Source organism: Podarcis muralis, chromosome 6, assembly GCF_964188315.1.
Source record: "Podarcis muralis chromosome 6, rPodMur119.hap1.1, whole genome shotgun sequence".
Lineage (NCBI taxonomy): Eukaryota > Metazoa > Chordata > Lepidosauria > Squamata > Lacertidae > Podarcis > Podarcis muralis.
The window spans coordinates 85117998-85138558 of record NC_135660.1 but is presented as its reverse complement, the minus strand read 5'-3'; the positions used below and the strand labels follow the sequence as shown (position 1 = coordinate 85138558).

General features: G+C 42.1%; 1 protein-coding gene across 2 annotated transcripts in view; it reads left to right on the top strand.

Moving 5' to 3' along the window:
* The window catches only part of ADK (adenosine kinase), a 208474-nt gene that overhangs the window by 82430 nt on the left and 105483 nt on the right, over window positions 1-20561 (top strand). For both annotated transcript variants that reach the window (XM_028729084.2, XM_077930650.1), the window contains exons 5-6: window positions 13110-13282; window positions 14484-14592. In XM_028729084.2, the coding sequence (XP_028584917.2) occupies window positions 13110-13282; window positions 14484-14592 (282 nt within the window). The remainder of the gene's footprint in view (window positions 1-13109; window positions 13283-14483; window positions 14593-20561) is intronic.

Genomic DNA, 20561 nt, shown 5'->3' with positions numbered 1-20561 from the left:
GATTTCTGGCATAGATGATCTTTATAGATGATAGATGTGTTATCTTGGTGTTGTGCCTGTTTATAAACAAGGTAGCATATTAATAGGATGCATACACAGTTGTCATAAGGATTATTAATTAGTCCATCTTAAATTGACAATGTGTGCTGACTCTTCTCAGTGAACACATATGTTTGTGTGTGAGAGAGGAGAGGCTAAGGTTAGAATTTTATTTTATTTTATTTTATTGGCCTTACCCCTCCATAATGTTTTTTCTTGCAGGCATTTTGTGGCAAGCTTTTGTAGCACTCTTAATCTCTGTATTTTCTCAATTTGAAATGGACATGGAACAATGCCATGTCGTTTAGCTGCAGCTGAGAGCGACAAAGAATACACATGATGGAATTTTATTTTATAAATTGTCATTGATGAATAAGTATTGGCAAAAAATTCCTTTGTGTATTAGGTTGGCATAGCTAGGCAACGGCGTAATTATTTTTCCTTGGAATCATAGAATGATTTATGCACTTCAATCAGGGCAAGTCCTCACCATGTCCCATTGCTGCACCGGCCTCATTGGTTGTGCCTCTGGGAAGTAAAGTAATCAAAGCATTTTACAACTCTCATTTCCTATGAATGCCTGGAAAAAATATAAATAGTAAAATACAGTGGTGTTGTGAGCCAGTGTTATATATTAAATTACTTTTTGAAATATGTCAGTAATGCTGCCTTGTATTTCTAATAAGTCAACATGAAACATGCTTTGCTGTCATGTGTACTGTGTCCATTTTCACAATTGTAGCACAAGTGGTTGCTTTTGTAAATTCAAGGTTTTTCCCACATCCTGATTTTTGCATATCACACACACTAACATCATGATTCGCGATATATTGCCAGGTCAAAAATTAAGAAACCGATATCACGATATGGACTTCAGCCGATTTTGGACAATATATCAATATATTGCCCAGCGCTACTAAACATACCTTATGCTTCTATCCTATGTTCATGTACCCTGGAGTAATGCTATGTAACAAAATGAGATTTACTTCTGAGTAGACATGTATAGGATTGCGTTGTTAACTATTGTCTGAAAACCACTATTTAATTTTGATGAGATGCAGTTCCTTTGCTGCTTAATATGTTTTGAGACATACATTTCTTCCCTTCAGAGTTCTGTATAATGCTGAGGTCTGTAAGGTTAAAACAAAGCATAAATTAATTTTTGCCACCATGTCTCAGTCCGACTTGGAGGTTACATTCTGTGAAACTACCATTGGAAAATGAATAATAATATAATAATTTATTATTTATACCCCGCCCATCTGGCTGGGTTTCCCCAGCCACTCTGGGCGGCTTCCAACAAAAGATTAAAATACAATAATCTGTTAAACATTAAAAGCTTCCCTAAAAGGGCTGCCTTCAGATGCCTTCTAGAAGTCTGGTAGTTGTTTTTCTCTTTGACATCTGGTGGGAGGGCGTTCCACAGGGTGGGTGCCACTACCAAGAAGGCCCTCTGCCTGGTTCCCTGTAACTTGGCTTCTCGCAGCAAGGGAACCACCAAAGGCCCTCGGCGCTGGATCTCAGTGTCCGGGCAGAATGATGGGGGTGGAGACGCTCCTTCAGATATACTGAGCCGAGGCAGTTTAGGGCTTTAAAGGTCAGCACCAACACTTTGAATTGTGCTCGGAAACGTACTGGGAGCCAATGTAGGAATTTTCCTTTTACTCATTCAAAACAATAACTTGTTTTATGAGCTAGTGTTAACAACCTATTGAGGAATTATCTTAGAAGGTTACTCAAGAGTGATTTAAATTTTATTAGCCAGTAGACACAGGGAAGCTTTCATCAGGCTTCTTAATACTCACAGTTTTATATAAAACAATTGTCATTTCAAACCAGTATTTATTAATCCAAATATACTCCAGTAACAAAGATTTGTGTTCAGGATTTCTGAAGCTGCCACATTAAGAGTAGGAAAATGGTTAAGACAGTTGTGATAACATCTTGTAAACTAAATTCTGTGGAAGAAGTTTCTAATTGTACTTCTACTCACCGCCTTGCAAATTCATTTGATTGCTTTAATTCAAGTTTATCATTTTATAATTAATCCCCCTTCCAAACAATTGTGCAAAGTAATTGGTTACTCCAATTGGAACATTGTTTTCCAACTAAATAAAAGCTTAATAAACTAATAATTTTGATCATGGAGCCAACACTCTTTTGTGGCTTTTGAACTATAACCTTGAAAAACAATTTGTTTTGCAGCAGTGGCAAAAGTGGCACTGGCCTGCAAGGCCTTGTCATGGCGGTGGCAGTAGTGACAGCTTGCAAGGCCATGCAGCGGCAGCAGGAGACGGTGGCAGAAGCAGAGGTGGCCTACAAGCCTTGCTAAGGCAGGCTGCCACAGCTTCTGCCACCGCCCCCCACTACTGCCAGGAGGACTTGCAAGCCCCACTGCTTGTGTCCCCACGAGGCCTCTCAGGCTGCCGCTGCTATTGCTGCCATCTCCCATTGCTGCTGTAAGGCCTCGCAGGATGCTGCTACTGCCGTCGCCTCCTATCACTCCCAAGTTTTCATCTGGAAGTTTTGTGCTGCATGATGGTGTGGCGTTCATATGGAGCCCCCGGTCATCTCACGGACTGTTTGACCTGTCCACCACTAATCCGCTGCCACCAACCAGGTCTTCCCCGGTAAATCACTTAGTCTCAGTCAGGTTCTTAAGTTAACAAAGAAGAGTATAGTTTATTGCAGACACAAATAATCTTTAACTGCATTCAAAACGTTGTACTCTTTACCTTCTTAGTCTTATTTTTATCCTATCTCTTACTCTTCTACCTCCCCTCACACAAGAACCAACTGCACTAACTGTCTCTCTAATTCCAACTGCCTGCCAACTGCTTTTCCAACTGCCCTTCCCAACCAACCAACCAACCAACCCACTAAAACCAACCAACTACCCACCCCCAAACCTCGGGCTAAGCCCTTTTATAAACAGGTAGGCTCTGCCTCTGGCTTTCCTATTGGTCTAAATTTTAACCCTTTCTCTCTCCCCTGTACAGACATTTTCAAACGAATGGGCAAACGCCACAGGTGGAATAGTGGGTGGTGTGTTGGGGGGATTAGTGAGGATGGGGTTGGGGGCAGTTTGCCTGCTTCTTCCTTCCATGCTTTAAGCATGGTCTTTGTGAACCTGTTTAGTGTTGTGGGGATTTTCCTTAGTTTGTTTAGGAGGAATGTGTATTCTGTGGTGGGGGTATTTTCAATTATGCCTCTATGCAGGTGTATCCACTGTTTTGTTTCATCTTCTAGAATATATGGGATTATGTGGTGCACTTGGTTGGCGACATAGTATACTGTATTTTTCGCTCTATAAGACACACTTTTCCCCCTTCAGAAATTAATGGGAAATGTGTGTGCGTCTTATGGAGCGAATGCAGGCTCCTTGGCTTTAGCGATAGCAACGCGAAGCCTCCGTAGCGCAGAGGGAGAGCTCCCCCCGCGCTCCGGAGGCTTCGCGTTGCTTTCGCTGAAGCCGCCTGAAGCCCCCGGAGCGCAGCAGGAAGTCCCGCTGCGCTCCGGGGGCTTCAGGCAGCTAGCTGCAAGCCTTCGGAGCGCAGCAGGAGTTCCCGCTGCGCTCCGAAGGCTTGCGGATAGTCGCCTGAAGCCTGGAGAGCGAGAGGGGTCGGTGCACACCGATCCCTCTTGCTCTCCAGGCTTCACTTCGCTGGAGAGGCGCTGCACAGTTTTCCCTCTCTGCGCAGCGCCCCTTCAGTGAAGCGGGAGGAGAAATGGAAGGGGCTCTGTTTCTCCTGCCTCTGCGCTGAAGGGGCGCTGAGCAGAGAGGGGGATAATTTTTTTCCTGTTCTCCCCCTCCTATGGTCCAGTGCATCCTGTGGTCCAGTGCGTCCTATAGAGCGAAAAATACAGTAGTTCTATGCTGGGGATTCCCCACCCTCTTTCTGAGGAGGCCCTGTGGCATTTTTGAAATACTCGATTCTGTGCAAATAGTTGGCAGTCAGTTGACTATATCCAAACAGTCAGTTGGCTGAGTCGTCAACACTATGATACCTTAAGCCATCAGTTGACAGAATAAAATACCAAGCTGTCTCATTAGCGGAAATGTTAGTTTTTTTGTTTTAGGTATGTTGGGATGCAACTGCTGGAGAATTTTTCCTGAACTGTGGTTTACTTCTGGTTTGTAATACATACCTCCTCTTGTATACCATTAATTCTTAATGTATAACTTACTTTAAGATTGTGTTCTCTTTGCTTCCCCAATTAAACCCAATTTGCCATCTTCAAAGCTTTACTGTTCTGAAACCCAAATAACTTTTAAAGGTCACATAATCTTTGCGACTTAAAATGGCTTTAAACATTTTAGGGATTAATAGCTTCCATATGGATACCTGCCTTAAATATGCAGTGTAAAAAAGGGGTTGTCTTTTTTTAATGTAGCTATTTTAGAAATAGATTAAGGTATTTCTACCAAAGTATTTATGTTTCTACAAAGGTTTTAGTACTGCTATCATTCATTAAAGCCCCAGACATTATTACAACGGATAATAGATTAAAAAGGAAACTAGATACCTTTCTTGGATACAGGATTGCTACTTTTGGCTTTCAGTGAAGGGAAACATTTAAAAACTGAAGTTATCATATTGCAAGCCGTATTTAATTGCAACAGTGACTAGAACCAGATTGTTTTCCTACATGTGTCACAGTTTTCTGGAAAAAAAAATTAGAATCCTGCTTCAGAACAGGAATTTTAACAAATATGTTTTGGAAGGCCAAATATTTTCTTTGTCTTGGATACAAGAAAAACCGTAGGTCTCTTGCCATGGTGCTGGCTCAGTAGATCAGTCATTACACAGAACGATTGCTGTTAAGGGATGAAATTTTATTGATGTACCGATGTCAGTGTCTTGGAATGCTGAAATGGGTCACTTGATATGCTCCTACCCCTGAGATTTGCAGTAAGGAAATAGTAAGAAGTGACAATCAAATTTAGGTGTCTTGACAACATGCTTGTTTCAAAGTAAAATGGATCCGATCTTAACACACTCTTTTTTTCTCCACATGTAATAATTCCCATCAACCTATGCAATGCATGTGGAAAACAGAGAACTTTTAAATTCATGTGGACTCCCATCCCCAAACCTATGAAAGCAAGATGCAGGAAGAATCTGCTATCCTGCTCAGATATTTTCTGGGGAAATCCACATGATTTTTGATTACATTATAATGTCTTCCATGTGTATTCCCTCCATAAAGGGATACTTTTAAAAGCACTCTTTTGGAGGAAAAGGTTACATCAGAAGACCCCCAAAGTAATCAACTTGGGTTATTAAACAAAACCACAGAGTATTTTTGAACATTGGTGTTATGTTGGCTTCATTCCAGTCCTTTAATAAAAGCCAATTATAGTGACTTTGCATTTGACGTTAGAAGATCAGCCATCACATTTGAAATATTTAATATGCCAGCCACACCTGGTGGCTTGTTAATTTTTAATTTGCCAATGAGCCCTACAACTTCATTTCTTGTCACCTCCATTTAACGTAGCTTTTTAGATGCTCTGCTTGAAAAGTGGCTTGGTGATGAGGACCTGTCCAACATATTTTGCAGTATAAAAGCATTTGTTTAGCTCTTATTCTGCTGTCTTTCTCTCCTCCTTTTTACTCCCTCTCCATCTCATGGTCTAACCACCTTGCTGGCTGGTTTCTTGCTTCTTCCAATAGTGCTAAGCTTTTCAGCATGTCCACCAGACAAAAGAAAGTCCAACATCACCTGGAAAGTTCCATGTTGGGAAAGATTGCTCTCGAAATGCATAGTTACCCAAAGAGAGTCAGGTGACACCACTGCATTCCAAAGAAGGAAAAGCTCCAAAGTCCCCCCTTGAGTGAGAACTTCATTAGGACCAGCCAAAAAGTCACAAAAATATGACAAACTCTGGAATTCTTCATCCATCAAACATATCACAGGTGGGATGGGATGAGGGAGACAGGTTTCAAACATGAAAGTGTGCTAGAAGTTGCAATTTGTAGACTCAGTTCCAAGATGGAGAATGCCAGCTAAGTCCCTCCCAGGTGCTAGAGATACCTGGTTGCACACCTGGGGTGGCTGTTTCCCCCATGATTTGAGGGAAATGGAAATTTGGTTTGTAACCCAGATCTGTCCTTAACCTTAAATGAAACACAGTGGTTCCTGGGCAGTCTTTATTCTAGCAAAGCCAGGGTTTGATTATGGATTATGCACTAAGTGAAAGAGCCAATGGAAGCTAAATAGTTTGAGGGATTACCTACGGTTTGGATGGGATGTAACCCTCAGACTGCTGTACGTCTTCAGGGGGTAGATTATCTCCTTATGGTTGTAGACTCCAACCTGAACAGCTAGATTTTGTATTCTCCAAGGCACATAAAAAGCAAAGGTAGTTGTGGTGGTCTGTAAGAAAAAAAAGCCACATTTCCAGATGAATAAGGCCTTCATGAGAATCAACCCCAAAGTCACAAAAATATGTCAAGTTTTCAAGTTCGGGGGGGGGGGGCAATTTATTGTTGCTGCCTGAATACTAAGGGAGAAAGTATGTTGCATGCAACTACATAGAAGCACCGCGTTTTTAAGCATGAAAAGCTGCTTCGAGAGGCAGATAAGAACTGAGAAGTGACAGGGGAAACAGGTTCTTAATCTTTCCCTTTCTACACTCCTAATTGTCCCACCCAGCAGCTTCCCCCCCTCCATTTAGCATATTTCAAATGTGCATCTGTATCTTGATATGCATCATGTCCCAAAGTGATTATTTTGCCAAGCTTTCAGCTGATAGGGAACAAGCACATTATGAAAGTGGCCCAGAACAAAACGAGGAGGCAAAGATGAAAGTTCCTAACACAGAGAATTGAGATTGCTTACACGCAATAACTTGACTAGCAATCCTCACCTTTATTCATTGCAGTTAATTTTTCAATCAAATCCAAATTCACTATAGTTGTTCCTTGTCCTGGTTCTGTGCCAGCTCAGGTAATTCCGACAGTGTTTGGGGATGGTGAAGTACCCCACGTGTGTTTATATTTGCCTTGATTTACCGTCAGGTTATCGTTTTAATGCCATTTAAATAGAACCCTCAATTTCCTCCCCCTCCCCACTTTGCTTTTGACATTCTAATTTGTTAGCATTTTTCATCCATTTATGCAATGCCTGAAGCACACCTTGAGTGCCTGAAGCTACTTTGTTTTAACTAGCATTTGCATTCCTTACATGCTATATTGCAAAAATAAATTTGCATGAGCTGTCACTTTACCATTTTGACAGCCTCTTAATCTGCACCTTCCCACTGCCTCTATGGAGAATAAATAAATGAAATTACATGTTGTACTTGTGAAATCATGTAATGATATCATTAACATATTAGTAGAGTAGTTAGCAAAGAAATTACATAGTGTATTGTTTCTCTTTTAACTACTGGAGAAACAATGAAATTTCTAAACAGTGACAGCGTTTCTTGATGAGCTGCTTAACTTTAAAGTTCAGTATGTTATTGCATGTTTCTAATAATGACTTTGAATGCAGATTTGCATTAATTGCATCTTTTATTGATGGTATTCTTCTCTGGATGAAACTGTAAAAATACTAGCTAGGATCAGCACAACAGTTGTGATCAATGTCCACAGAATTTTGGCAGATGTATCTGCTGATGTCACAGTGGCTCTGATGATGCAGATGTGTTAAAGCAATCCATCTTGCATCACATCATAATGGGCAAGCCATTGTTCCATGTAGCTTTAGCATACTAGAAGCTGAGCCTTTTTACAGCCTATGTGAAATTGAAACAACTATTAGGACACTTACAGGACAAGCTTTTTGATACAGCCACCTGTACTTATACATTCAATGTGTTGATACAGATGCCCTCCCATTCCTCTGTAGCTGTTGGTAAGTTAAAAAGCAAGGAAAAGCATTATTAGATAGTGAGTATCTTGAATTGGGATGCGGGTGGCGCTGTGGGTTAAATCACAGAGCCTAGGGCTTGCGGTTTGAATCCCCGCAATGGGGTGAGCTCCCATTGCTCGGTCCCTGCTCCTGCCAACCTAGCAGTTTGAAAGCATGTCAAAGTGCAAGTAGATTAATAGGTACCGCTCTGGCAGGAAGGTAAATGGTGTTTCCGTGCGCTGCTCTGGTTTGCCAGAAGCAGCTTAGTCATGCTGGCCACATGACCCGGAAGCTGTCTGTGGACAAACACCGGCTCCCTCGGCCAATAAAGCGAGATGAGCGCCGCAACCCCTGAGTCGGTCACGACTGGGCCTAATGGTCAGGGGTCCCTTTACCTTTACCTTATCTTGAATATGCTCCATGTTGTTTGCCTGTTGTCTGTTCAGGATGAATGTGCTGAGTTACACCTGTGTTAGAGTACAGAAGAAGATGAGTCTCATGGTTCTGGTTGAGGCTTTTAAAATTTCCTTGTTATTTGCATTGTATAAATGACTTCTTAAGAATCACTATTATGGGGAAATCTGGTCCTTGTGCTATAGATCAGTGTTCCCCAACCTTGGGCCTCCAGCTGTTTTTGGACTACAACTCCCATCATCCCTCGCTAGCAAGACCAGTGGTCAAGGATGATGGGAATTGAAGTCCAAAAACAGCTGGAGGCCCAAGGTTGGGGAACACTGCTATAGATGACTAGATCTGGAGGGACCTAGGATTGCCTCCCCCCGCCCTTTTTTAAAAAAATCTGAATGTTTACTGAAGAGCCTTCACTTTTTGAAAGCTGTTTTGTACCGTGCATATTCCTGTATTTGAAGTTGTTGGAACTGGGGAAGGGGAGGGCTCTAGCAACTGCGGAAACTTGTTACTCACAGCATACATGTGTGGAGACTTCCTTCACTGTGGCACATTGCATGAATGGTCCAAATTGGACTGGGAGGCATCCGTGCATCTGTAGTGGAGCAGGGGTGCCATCTCGGCCTCAGGACTGTGGGTGCCCATTGCCTCCACGCAGATGTGCAGCATCACACGCACTACATGCAGCTGTGTTCGTGTGAAGTCATATGTCTGCCTGGAGGTAGCAGCAGCTTCTCTTCCTCCAACTCTCTGCAGCCAGCGAGGCACCGTTTCCGGGGGGTGGGGGGAGGCCTTGGACGTGGAGGCAGAGTCTATCCACACCTGAGGCTCCCACTCCTGGAAAGGGTCTCTCACTGGCTGGCTGCAGTGGTTGGAGCTGAACTGGCTCTCTCTTGGAGGCAGCACCACAGAGGCTGGCTGGCTGCCCCTCTCTGGCTTTGCTGATTGACTTTGGGGGTGCCCAGCCCCCACATTTATATTATTGTGGGTGTGCCTAAGCACCCATGCCCCCTGGAGTTGGCTATGTATTGGAGCCTTTCAGGTTACAGAACTATATTTTATATATATATATATGGGGCTTATTCCACCATGGGTAAAGCTGTAGTTTTTCAATTAGATTGATATTGTGACAGAAATCGTTGACATCTCTGATGTCACTTTTTGTACATTAATTTTTTATCCCACCTTTCCACCAGTTGGCATTCAAGGCAGCTAATGACAGTAAAACACAAAGTAAAGATTGAAACGTTAACAGGCAAAATTTCAGTTTGTAAAGTTTCAATTAACTTTTGCAAGAAGCTTTGAGGACTTACCTTCTGCTGCTATTAGATCACAAGGATCAAACATCTATTTCTATATGGAATATCTCCACTGATACTTAAACATCCACCACTGACTTCTACTAAGAAATGATAACTATATAGATGCAAAAATCACTGAGAGCTGAAGCACTCTTACCTTGCTTCCTGTGGCAGATAAGAAGTGCCCCTAGGATGTTTTGATATTTTACTTTCTTTTCTAAGCCATAAATGATGGACATATCCTCATGTAGGCAGGCAATTCAGTAAAAATTGTTCTGGATTGCAAACTTTTCTGTAAGATTGCCTCAAACACTGAGGCTGCAGTGTGTAAATTTCCTTGGGAATTAGCCCTATTGCATTCACTGTTTGGAGGGAGGGTGAAGTGCCATTAACATGCAAAACAGTAATTGGTTAGTAAGACCTTTCTAAATTAAATGTAAATGATGTTAAATGTTTATGAATCGTATAATGGCTTAGGTAGGGAAAAGGTAGGGTAGGGTCTTTATATTGTTTACTGGTTTGCCACGCTTTGGGAATGCTTAGCAGGAGTTGAAGATCTGCCATTTTAAAGACAGCCTCGCCTTACATGCTTTCTGTCTCCCATAGTCAAATGCTGTTAAGCTCTGTCATGTTTGCAGGCTTTTATAGCAGAAGCCTGTAACAGACTGCAGTTTTGATGGAGTGCAATGACAGAGCAGCCTTAAAATACCATAAAGTGCAGAGAGAGTTGTACATGGTGCTGTGAACTGAATCTTTTCTGGATCAAATGATCAGCCATATGTGTCTCACTTATGGGACTTAAAGGAGAGGAAACTTACCCTATTGCTAACACCGCATGAAAATTGCAGCATTAGGGAATATTGACCAGATGTTTCAATCTGAACAAACAGCTTGTGATTCGGGGGGGGGGGGGGAGAGACTTTCTTACTTTGATCACAGACACCTTGAAGGAAAAAGTAATTGAATAGAGGCTGTCAGAGTTCATCATTGTCAATAAACTTTCACTTAACCTTTATCACCTGTTCTAGATACTGTTGTAGATATAAGCTGATAGGCATATGTTTAGCATTTGAAATTTTACCCAACAGATAAGAGAGATCTCCAACCGCAGTCTTTAGTTGCTATTCAGGTGTTGATATGCATGAAATTTGAATGAACAGCTTATGGCTGGGATGGTGAAACAGACTTGATCATTTGTATATAAAGCAGCAGAACTGATTAGAACCTACAATGTAGGATGCTCTGAAACTTTAAAGCATGTATTTATAGTACTATGAAATACATACTAAGATCTGTTGTTACTCATTCCTAATCTATCACTACTAATATTCAGAACATGGATTTTATTTATTTTATTTATTTTATTTACAAAATTTCTAGACAGCTTGATGTTAAACAGTGTCTAAGTAGTATACAATATAAATAAAAGCATAACAAATTAAATAATTAAACACAAGAGCATGTTATAAAATCATTTAATATATCATAAAATGTAAACAGTGAAATACATCAGAAGAGGTACAAAGTCACAGAACTTAAAACAAAAAAACCTAACCTTGTTGGTCAGGAAAGGCCAGGATGGGGGGGGGGGGAAAGAAGTATTTGAGGCTACATGAATTCCAAACAAAAGCATGTTTAGAAAGGTAGCAATTTTCAGCATGAGCAGCCATTTTGATCTCAGTGTCAAGGCTGAATGATGGGAGTGAAGACGCTCCTTCAGGTATGCAGGGCCAAGGCCATTTAGGAAAGGTGGTACAGAGCATTTGGTCCTTGGTGCTTCAGCCAAAGTGACTTTTGGATGGGGAGCACTTCACTGTCTGCTTCATCCATCTTAGGCATCCAGCTGTTGGATCAGCAGATCAACTTGTGAACGTCTCACCTGAATCCAGCACAGGAGTATCTTCTGTTCACTGGACTCATCTGAAGGGTGTGTCTCAATACTGGCTTCCTAGACCAAAGGCTGTTGTGTGGCTGGAACGCCTAAAAGTTCAGGATGATCCATTGCCCACACCATACCTTCAGTTCCTTTTTCTTTACAAAGTTAGTCCCACCTAGGGCCAGAATGCCACTCCTTCAGGTGAATCCAGTGGACCTTTTTGACTTGTTAAAATAATCTGCTGCCGCTGCCGCCAATCGTGCCAATGATGGTTCATGGCAGGCAGCGGCTGTGGAAGCTCAGGCTTGATGACCTGGGTCTGCTCTAAGATACAAACAAGATGGTCTCTGGACTCTTCAGCAGCCTCACCTTATGTAGCTTGAGTGACCTTCTGTTAGGGAACTTTAGGGTGGGGTGGTTGGGATTGTTTTGCAGTTTTGTTTAGCAGTTATTTCAGAGTAGCTGAACTGCTGGTTCTGCATTTTTGGAGTAAAGGTAAAGGTACCCCTGCCCGTACGGGCCAGTCTTGCCAGACTCTAGGGTTGTGTGCTCATCTCACTCTATAGGCCGGGAGCCAGCGCTGTCCGCAGACACTTCCGGGTCACATGGCCAGCGTGACAAGCTGCATCTGGCGAGCCAGCGCAGCACACGGAATGCCGTTTACCTTCCCGCTAGTAAGCGGTCCCTATTTATCTACTTGCACCCGGGGGTGCTTTCAAACTACTAGGTTGGCAGGCGCTGGGACCAAACGACGGGAGCGCACCCTGCCGCGGGAATTCGAACCGCCAACCATGCGATCGGCAAGGTTTTACCCACAGCGCCACCCGTGTCCCTATCATTTTTGGAGTATAGGTCCACAAATGTATGTATGTATGTATGATCTATTGATTTTGCATATAATCGGTAATATTTTATTTGTATTTTCCTAAGCTACATCAGTATGTCTATTTTACTCTATTTCATAAAATTTATATACCGCTTGATTGTAATAAAATAAAATAAAACAAACCCTCAAAACTTTGATAAAATAAACCCTCAACAACAACAACAATCTTTATTACGGTCCAGAGACCAACAAAACATTACAAATCAATACAGAGTTCATACAGCCTACCTCCAGGTTAATCAAGCACTTTGTTTGGAATATAGGGCTCATTTGTTCTTGCAACCACCGATAAAAACTTTGCCACTGCCAACGTTCTAGCTTTTGTCCGGTCTTCCAGTAGGAACCTGAAAATAAACCCTCAAAAATAAACCCTCAAAACAAAGTTTTGATAGACTAAAGCTACAATCTTAGCCGTGCATACTCAGAAATAAGTTTTGTTACATTCAGCTGGGCTTCCTCCCAGGTAAGTGTGGTTAGAATTGCAGTTTAACTTAGCCTTAAATTGGACTACAACTGGACTGATGGGAGCTGGAGTCCAGCAATATCAGGAGGGTCCCAGGCTGAGGGAGGTTGAACTTAAACGATTTAAGGTCCATCTGGATTTGAAGGAATTCAAAGGTATTATTGGACTTCTCAATTTAATGCAAAGTGCATATAACACGTACATATAACAACAATTTGATTCCAAGCAATTGAAGTGAATTGGTTTTTCCTTCTTTGTCTCTGACTGCAGTGGATGATCCAGAGCCCTTATAAAGCTGCAACGTTTTTTGGGTGCATCGGAACGGATAAGTTTGGTGCAATTTTGAAGAAGAAAGCAGAAGAAGCTCATGTGGATGCCCATTATTATGAGCAGAGCGAAGAGCCAACTGGAACCTGTGCTGCCTGCATCACAAGTGACAACAGGTCATATATCTCCTTGGGATACAAAAACCTCTGCCATATTCCAGGTCAAAATTCCTATTTTGACATGGAATATGGCAGATGTCTGCAGCTGCATTTGCAAGCCAAACTGAGATGCTTCTGACTTCAAGTCCCTTCTCCTTTCCATTTGTGCTGTTGACAATCTCTTCTTCTTGCTACTCTTCCCCATCTTTACAAATTTGCCTCTGTGTAATCAACCAACAGCATCAGCATCAAAAGCAGCACCTTGCTTCCCTGCTTCTTCCCAATTAGCATTACTAGAAAGTTGTCTTGAAACTTCCACTCCCATATCTGTAGGAGGTTTTCGGAAAGCTGTCATAAGTGGCTAGGAGTAAGGTAAATGCAAAGGTACCCCTGACTGTTAGGTCCAGTCAGTGGCGTAGCGTGGGGGGTGCAGGGGGGCCGGCCGCACCGGGCGCAACATCTGGGGTTAGGGAAAATCCATGGGTTAGGGAGCGCAAATCCACAGGTTAGGGGGCGCAAATCCACGGGTTAGGGGGCGCAAATTACTTGCCTTGCCCTGGGTGCTGACAACCCACGCTACGCCACTGGGTCCAGTCGTGGACGACTCTGGGTTTGTGCGCTCATCTCGCTCTATAGGCCAAGGGAGCCGGCGTACAGCTTCCAGGTCATGTGGCCAGCATGACTAAGCCGCTTCTGGAGAACCAGAGCAGTGCACGGAAACGTTGTTTACCTTCCCGCCAGAGCGCTACCTATTTATCTACTTGCACTTTGATGTGCTTTTGAACTGCTCGGTTGGCAGGAGCTGGGACCGAGCAACAGGAGCTCACCCCGTTGCGGGGATTCAAACTGCCGATCTTCTGATCGGCAAGCCCCAGGCTCTGTGGTTTAGACCACATTGCCACCTGCGTCCAAGTGGCTAGGAGACTGAGGTACAAATCCACAAGTCCCCATTTTAAACCTCTTCCCTCTCCTGCACATAAACTGAACAGGTGGCCTTAGTCAGAGCAGCCTCTCAGCCCCAGTGCCCCCTCCCATCAACAATATGGGAATAAAACTGACCTACATCACAGGTTGTTGTAAGGGTTGCAAGAAGGAAAGGTATCTGAAGCAGCTTGCTAAATAAATTCTAAGTATTATTATTAGTTTGCAGGAGCAAAAGGAATGAAGAGATTGTGGATCAGTTGTTCCATCTGATCATGTTGACTTTTTGTCATTTTAGGTCTCTTGTTGCTAACCTGGCTGCTGCTAACTGTTATAAAAAGGAAAAGCATCTTGACATAGAAAAGAACTGGAACTTGGTGGAAAAAGCTCAAGTTTATTATATTGCGGTAGGTTTGCTTAATTTTGCACCTGCGTTCAACACTTTGACCATTTACATACAAGTTGCATCGAGTACAGGATATATTTTTGTGGGTGCTAAAAGTGACTCTTCCGTTGCACTGGGTCTTGATTAATTGACATGAATGTTGACTTACTTTAATTCACTTAAGTAGAACTCAGGAAGCTATTTTGAATCAAATTCAACATTTGAGCTCTTAACTGTACATCGCATTTACATTTTTACTTTTGAGCAGTTTCTTGGAATCTGCAGAGATGCCAAGACCTGCCATCTTCTAGCACTGTGGTTCTCAACCTTTTTGGTATTGCAACACACAAGTCCAAATTTATTTAGTATTGTCACAGGAATTTTGGACAATGATCAGAAAGCAAAAAATTACTTAATGCTTCTATTAATGTGGAATTCATATTTATATTACTTACAAACTTATTCAGGGTTGTTGTTTTCTTAATGGGAATGTAAGAATAGCTGTCACCTGATCACAGGTTATTACTTCATAAGCCATTAAAAATTTACTTTAAAACATACACTTATAAAAGCTGTGTTAGCTATAATATTTTTAATAGCTTTATTCACAATAAAGTCCATTTGGGCAAATATCAAACTGGAACGTGTCCAGAGGAGGGCAACCAAAATGGTCAAAGGCCTGGAAACGATGCCTTATGAGGAACAGCTAAGGGAGCTGGGCATGTTTAGCCTGGAGAAGAGGAGGTTAAGGGGTGATATGATAGCCATGTTCAAATATATAAAAGGATGTCATATAGAGGAGGGAGAAAGGTTGTTTTCTGCTGCTCCAGAGAAGCGGACACGGAGCAATGGATCCAAACTACAAGAAAGAAGATTCCACCTAAACATTAGGAAGAACTTCCTGACAGTAAGAGCTGTTCGACAGTGGAATTTGCTGCCAAGGAGTGTGGTGGAGTCTCCTTCTTTGGAGGTCTTTAAGCGGAGGCTTGACAACCATATGTCGGGAGTGCTCTGATGGTGTTTCCTGCTTGGCAGGGGGTTGGACTCGATGGCCCTTGTGGTCTATTCCAACTCTATGATTCTATGATCAGTGGGATAGCTAAACAAGTAGGTCAATGTGGCATTTGATGGTTGTCACACATAGCCACAGATCATTACTGAGGTATATAGCCTGCTGCAGTATTTTGTCATTATTATTATTATTATTATTATTATTATTAAAATTTATATACCACCCTATACCCGAAAGTCTCAGGACAGTTCACAGAATAAAATCATACAAGTCAGTAGTGAAAAACCTAGCATGCAAACATGGGCACTACCAAATAGCAGCACAGATAGTGCTTCATCAGCAGGCTCAGGGTACTCTATGATAACTGAGTTGGTAACATGAAGCCAAAATTTGAATAAGCTCGCTGCCGAAAAATGTAAGACTCGAGCGTTTCTGACACTTGGTTACAATTGTCTGCACAGCATTACAATATACCAGCAAAACAAAAAGTTGTTAAAGGTATTTATCATACCAACTAAGGATTAAGAGCAATAATTGTTTGGAGTTAACTTTCAAAGCCACGACCCTCTTGCACAGGCTTTGCAACCCAATTGAGGTCGTGACCCACATGTTGGAAACACTGTTCTAGTGAAGCCGAGGAGGAAATGCTCAGAATTCATTCTATGGATATTTTACTCTCGCCCAAGATAGACGGAAACCCAATACACATATTTATGTAGACTTGCATTCTGGTGTGCTATAAATTGCAGATTTGTGTTTCCCTTGCTGTGATGTTGTTAATGCTGATCACAATTAACAAGTATAGGAGGCAGCTATGGCAGATTAAAGAACGTAATGTGCGTATAATATATGGATTCTGTATGACAGCTGCTGCCATCCTGTTACCTGAGCCATGTGGGAACAGCTGGTGAGAAGTGTAGAAAATGGATTATCCGGGAGAAACAAATTCATCTAAAAAAAAAAGTTATTTCCTTCGGTTAGTGTTAATGTCTCCTGCAGCCTGTTATTGTGCAGCGCTCTGGATTTTCCATGGTGGTGGTGGTTGATTCTTGCATATGGCCAAAGCTCCATCAATAATTGTAAAGCAAATGCTTATCCTGCAAAGATCATACGCAGCACAGAACATCAACCGCTTCTGCCATATGCTCGAGACATCTTTTCAGAATATATATTTCCACAGTAGCCTGTTCATTTTTAATTTATGCTCTTCCCCCTCCCGCCGGCCTGTTTTCTCATTTCAAAATTACTGTGTCTTGGTCTGTTCTGAATGGCACGCTTGGGACTGAATGCAATGAGCTAAAAACTGTAAGAAGACTAGAAAGTTTTGAAATGAAGAAGAAGAAGAATGAGTGGGAGGGGGAGAGGAATGGTAGGCATAACTGTTCTTCAGGAACCAGCTGCAATGGTACCTACAGAATATTACTGCACCTCCATACATGCTAACCTTTCTCCCTGCAGCCCTGTACAGCCCCCTGTTAAACAGAGGTCTGTGGCACAGCGGGGTGGACCAGGTATGGCTGGAATTGGGTCCCACATAAACACTTGTAGAACACAACAGATCTTTCCTGTATCATCCTTCCCATCGCAGCCCCTTCCACCTCCTGAAAAATCTTAGCGTGGACAGGCGGAGTCCCCCAAACCCTGGGTGGCCCCCATGTGGAATAACAACTCAAGACAACGTGCTATGGGATTAAAATTGGCCACAACTTTATTATGTTTCAGATGTGGGTAGACCTTGGCTCAGGTAGATCCTCCCCCTATTGTGTGGGCAGGTAATCCCTCCCCCTACCTGGCCTGATCACCTTGGCAACACCTCCCCAGGCGGGATTGGGCAACTGACTGAGGTAGGCGGAGACCTCCAGGTATCCCACCTGGGGAAGGCGAAGCCAAGCCTGTGCTAATGGTGCCGCATAGGGTCCAGGGGGCTGCGCGTGACCAAAGGGTGCCCCCATTTAATGTGGGGAGTGGTCATTGTGGGGTGGGGGCTTCTGAGTTGTGTTGGAAGTAGCACGGAGTTGTTAGTGGGAGAAGTGAGCCACAGTCCATGCTGTTCTGAAGGGACCTCGCTCTTGGGAGCTTCTCTTTGGTGGGGAGGGGGGTGCCTGAGACTGCAGTGGGAAGGAAGAAGCAGAAAAGCCCCACTGGACCCAAGCCAGCCACTTTGTCCCCTTGGGTGGAAAAGAAATCTGATACATAACATTTGGCAGGTGTTGCTCCTCATTTTCCTCAACATGCGGCAGACAGTGGACCTTTTTTATATATTTAAGTGCTATCATAGTATTCATGAGAAATTATCAGATTATTTTCCTGCGGCTGCTGCAAACTTTAAATTGCAGGTAAACTTGCTTTTGCTCGCTATTTAGGAAGGCACAGGCAACCGTCCTTTTCTCGTGTGATTTTTTAAATAAAAGAATGCATTATTAGAGCACTTACAGAGACAGTCTAGCTGCAGCAGCCCAGCAACAACAGCAGTGCCATTTTTCACAAAGAAAATGTTGAACAAGAGCCAAATGTTTGGTGGCAGAGTCTGTTGCTAGGAAATCAAGGTCCTGAGGCGATTAATGACAAAGCAAGCAATAACAAGAAGGCAGAATTACAGATTTAAAAAGGGGGGGGGAACTGGTTGGTGTTATAATTACCCAAAGAAATCTGCACTCATTAAATAGGCTGTTTTTATGATTGACTTTAATTGGAGGTTAGTGCAGATATTTAGCTCCTTTCCCACCCCTTTAAACACATGCGTGCACATAATCCGTAAAACTGCAGGCTTGTTTTTCTAAGCATCGCAAGGAGCTTGCCCTGTAATTTGATCCCCACTGACAGATGCATTTTCTATGCTGCCATTTTGAATTAACCTATTGTGCAACAATTTTCCTCAGCTCTGTTGAATAAAACATCAAGTCTTATTACCTCAGATGGATTTGATAGAGTAGAAGAATGTACTTCTAGATGAAGAAGGCAGTTTGCAGAGACTCTGGTGCTTTGAACTCTGCCGACAAGCCCCAATAATTTGTGGGGTATGCATAAAGCATGAGAGACAAGGAGAGAGAGAGAGAGAGAGAGAATGTGTGATTCTTTGTTGAAAGTTTGCTGTTCAGAAACTGCCCAAGGAGTAGTAAGATTTTCAAAGACAGTATGCCAAATATGTTTTGGAATCTCAGTTATTAGCTTTTTAAACAGTTGTTCAAATTCTTGGTTTTTGTATTTGTGATAAAACTCCTCTTGCAACATATACCCTCACTTTCACATCTCTGTTCGTAGAACGACTTTGAATTTATTCCTTAAATGCTTTTATGGATCTGTGATTTAGGAACATACTTACTCTCACATTCTGCCCTTTCTGCTTTTTTTTAAACAACGTCATTTGCGGCGCATCATCATTCATTTTTACTGCTGCACCGCGGGCGACTCCACGCCCTGTTACTAGTATTAAGGAAGACATGACAACCTGTGCAAAATTATTGTGAGTGAATATATGGGGGAAATATATAATAGTAGAATTCTCCAGATGTTTAATCAAATACTGGAACAATAGAGCCTCTGCAAATTCTGTCCAGCCATATTGGCATGTTGCTAATCAGATGCCTGTGCCAAGCTGTCTGCTTTGTTAAATACCCAGATTCCCCGAGGCAAGAAGACAGCTGCTATAACTACTATGAAATTTGCTAGCTCAATCTATTTCTGCTACCCTTGGGCTATCAAACTACAGTTAATTTGGACCACCCCAACACATATACTTTGGGGGATTTTTTTTTCAAAGTGTTTATAATTAAAATGATAATACATCATTATTACTCTGAGGATAGTTGTGTACGGTTTTGCATTTGACAGATACCTACAGAGATGAACGCAGCATGTCATCTTTATTGGCATAATGTTTCTTTATCTATCAAGCCCCCACCCACCCCAATTCTATAGATACATAAATGCATTCCATGCACATGGGAAAGGCAAAAGGCTAGTCTTTATTTCATTAGGAAGATGCTGAAACTCAGATCTATTGGTAATGAGCTGCTTTAACTGCATAACACTGGATGACTGAAAACAGTCCTACTGGGCAGGGAAACTTCAATACATAAATCCATGTTGATGCAGACTGTTCTTCCATATTTCGTAAGAATACTTTTCTTGGGTAATGAAGTCTGTAAGGCAAGAAATCTAAAGTTGCATTTTAAAAACCTGATCTGATTTATCACTCTTATTTTAATGTAAATTTAAAAAAATAAATCTTTGTACACCTAGAAGGGAATGGGGATGAGAGAGTCAACTTTGAAGAAAGTTGCCACTGTTGCCCTTCTACTAGTCAAACTTAATTAAGTGTCAATCATATGAAAAAGGAGAAATGCGTCCACACCAGATTTCTTGGTTCGTACAGCCAAAGCTGCTCATCTTTTGTTGATTCCTATTCATGGGCTTTTTATGAACTCTGACATGTTATTAAGGTTATCTGCTTTCTAGTCTTATTTAAAGGAGAAATGGTTTGGGGATAATGCAGACATAGACTCCAGAATTCTCCAGTTCAAATTGTATTGTAGCAGAACATTGGCTGTATTCAAGCATCGCTTCATTTGCAGGATTTTCCCTTGGGTGAAAACAGGAGAGTAGATCTGGGTTTCATAGTCTCTACCCTACATTCTACTCCCTTATCCCCAGGCATGTCCAAAGGTCGTTTTGGGGGCCCAATTTAATTTGGGGGTTAAATCCTTTAAAGAATTGTAAAAAAGCTCAACAACTTCAATCCTAAAAAAATCTCATGCTCACTTCATCAAACATGGCCCTCTTTGAAAAAAGTTTGGTATTAAAGAAACTGGGGAAATACTTTTTAATCTGAATGCTAGATCTCCTCAATCAGTAACTATTTTCTCCATAATGTCTGTCCCAACATCTAACACTATTTGTGCTGACATCATGTGGTGTCTAAAGTAGCACATAGTCGTCGTATATTTTGATCAAGCATTATATGGCAAAGTGAAAAAACC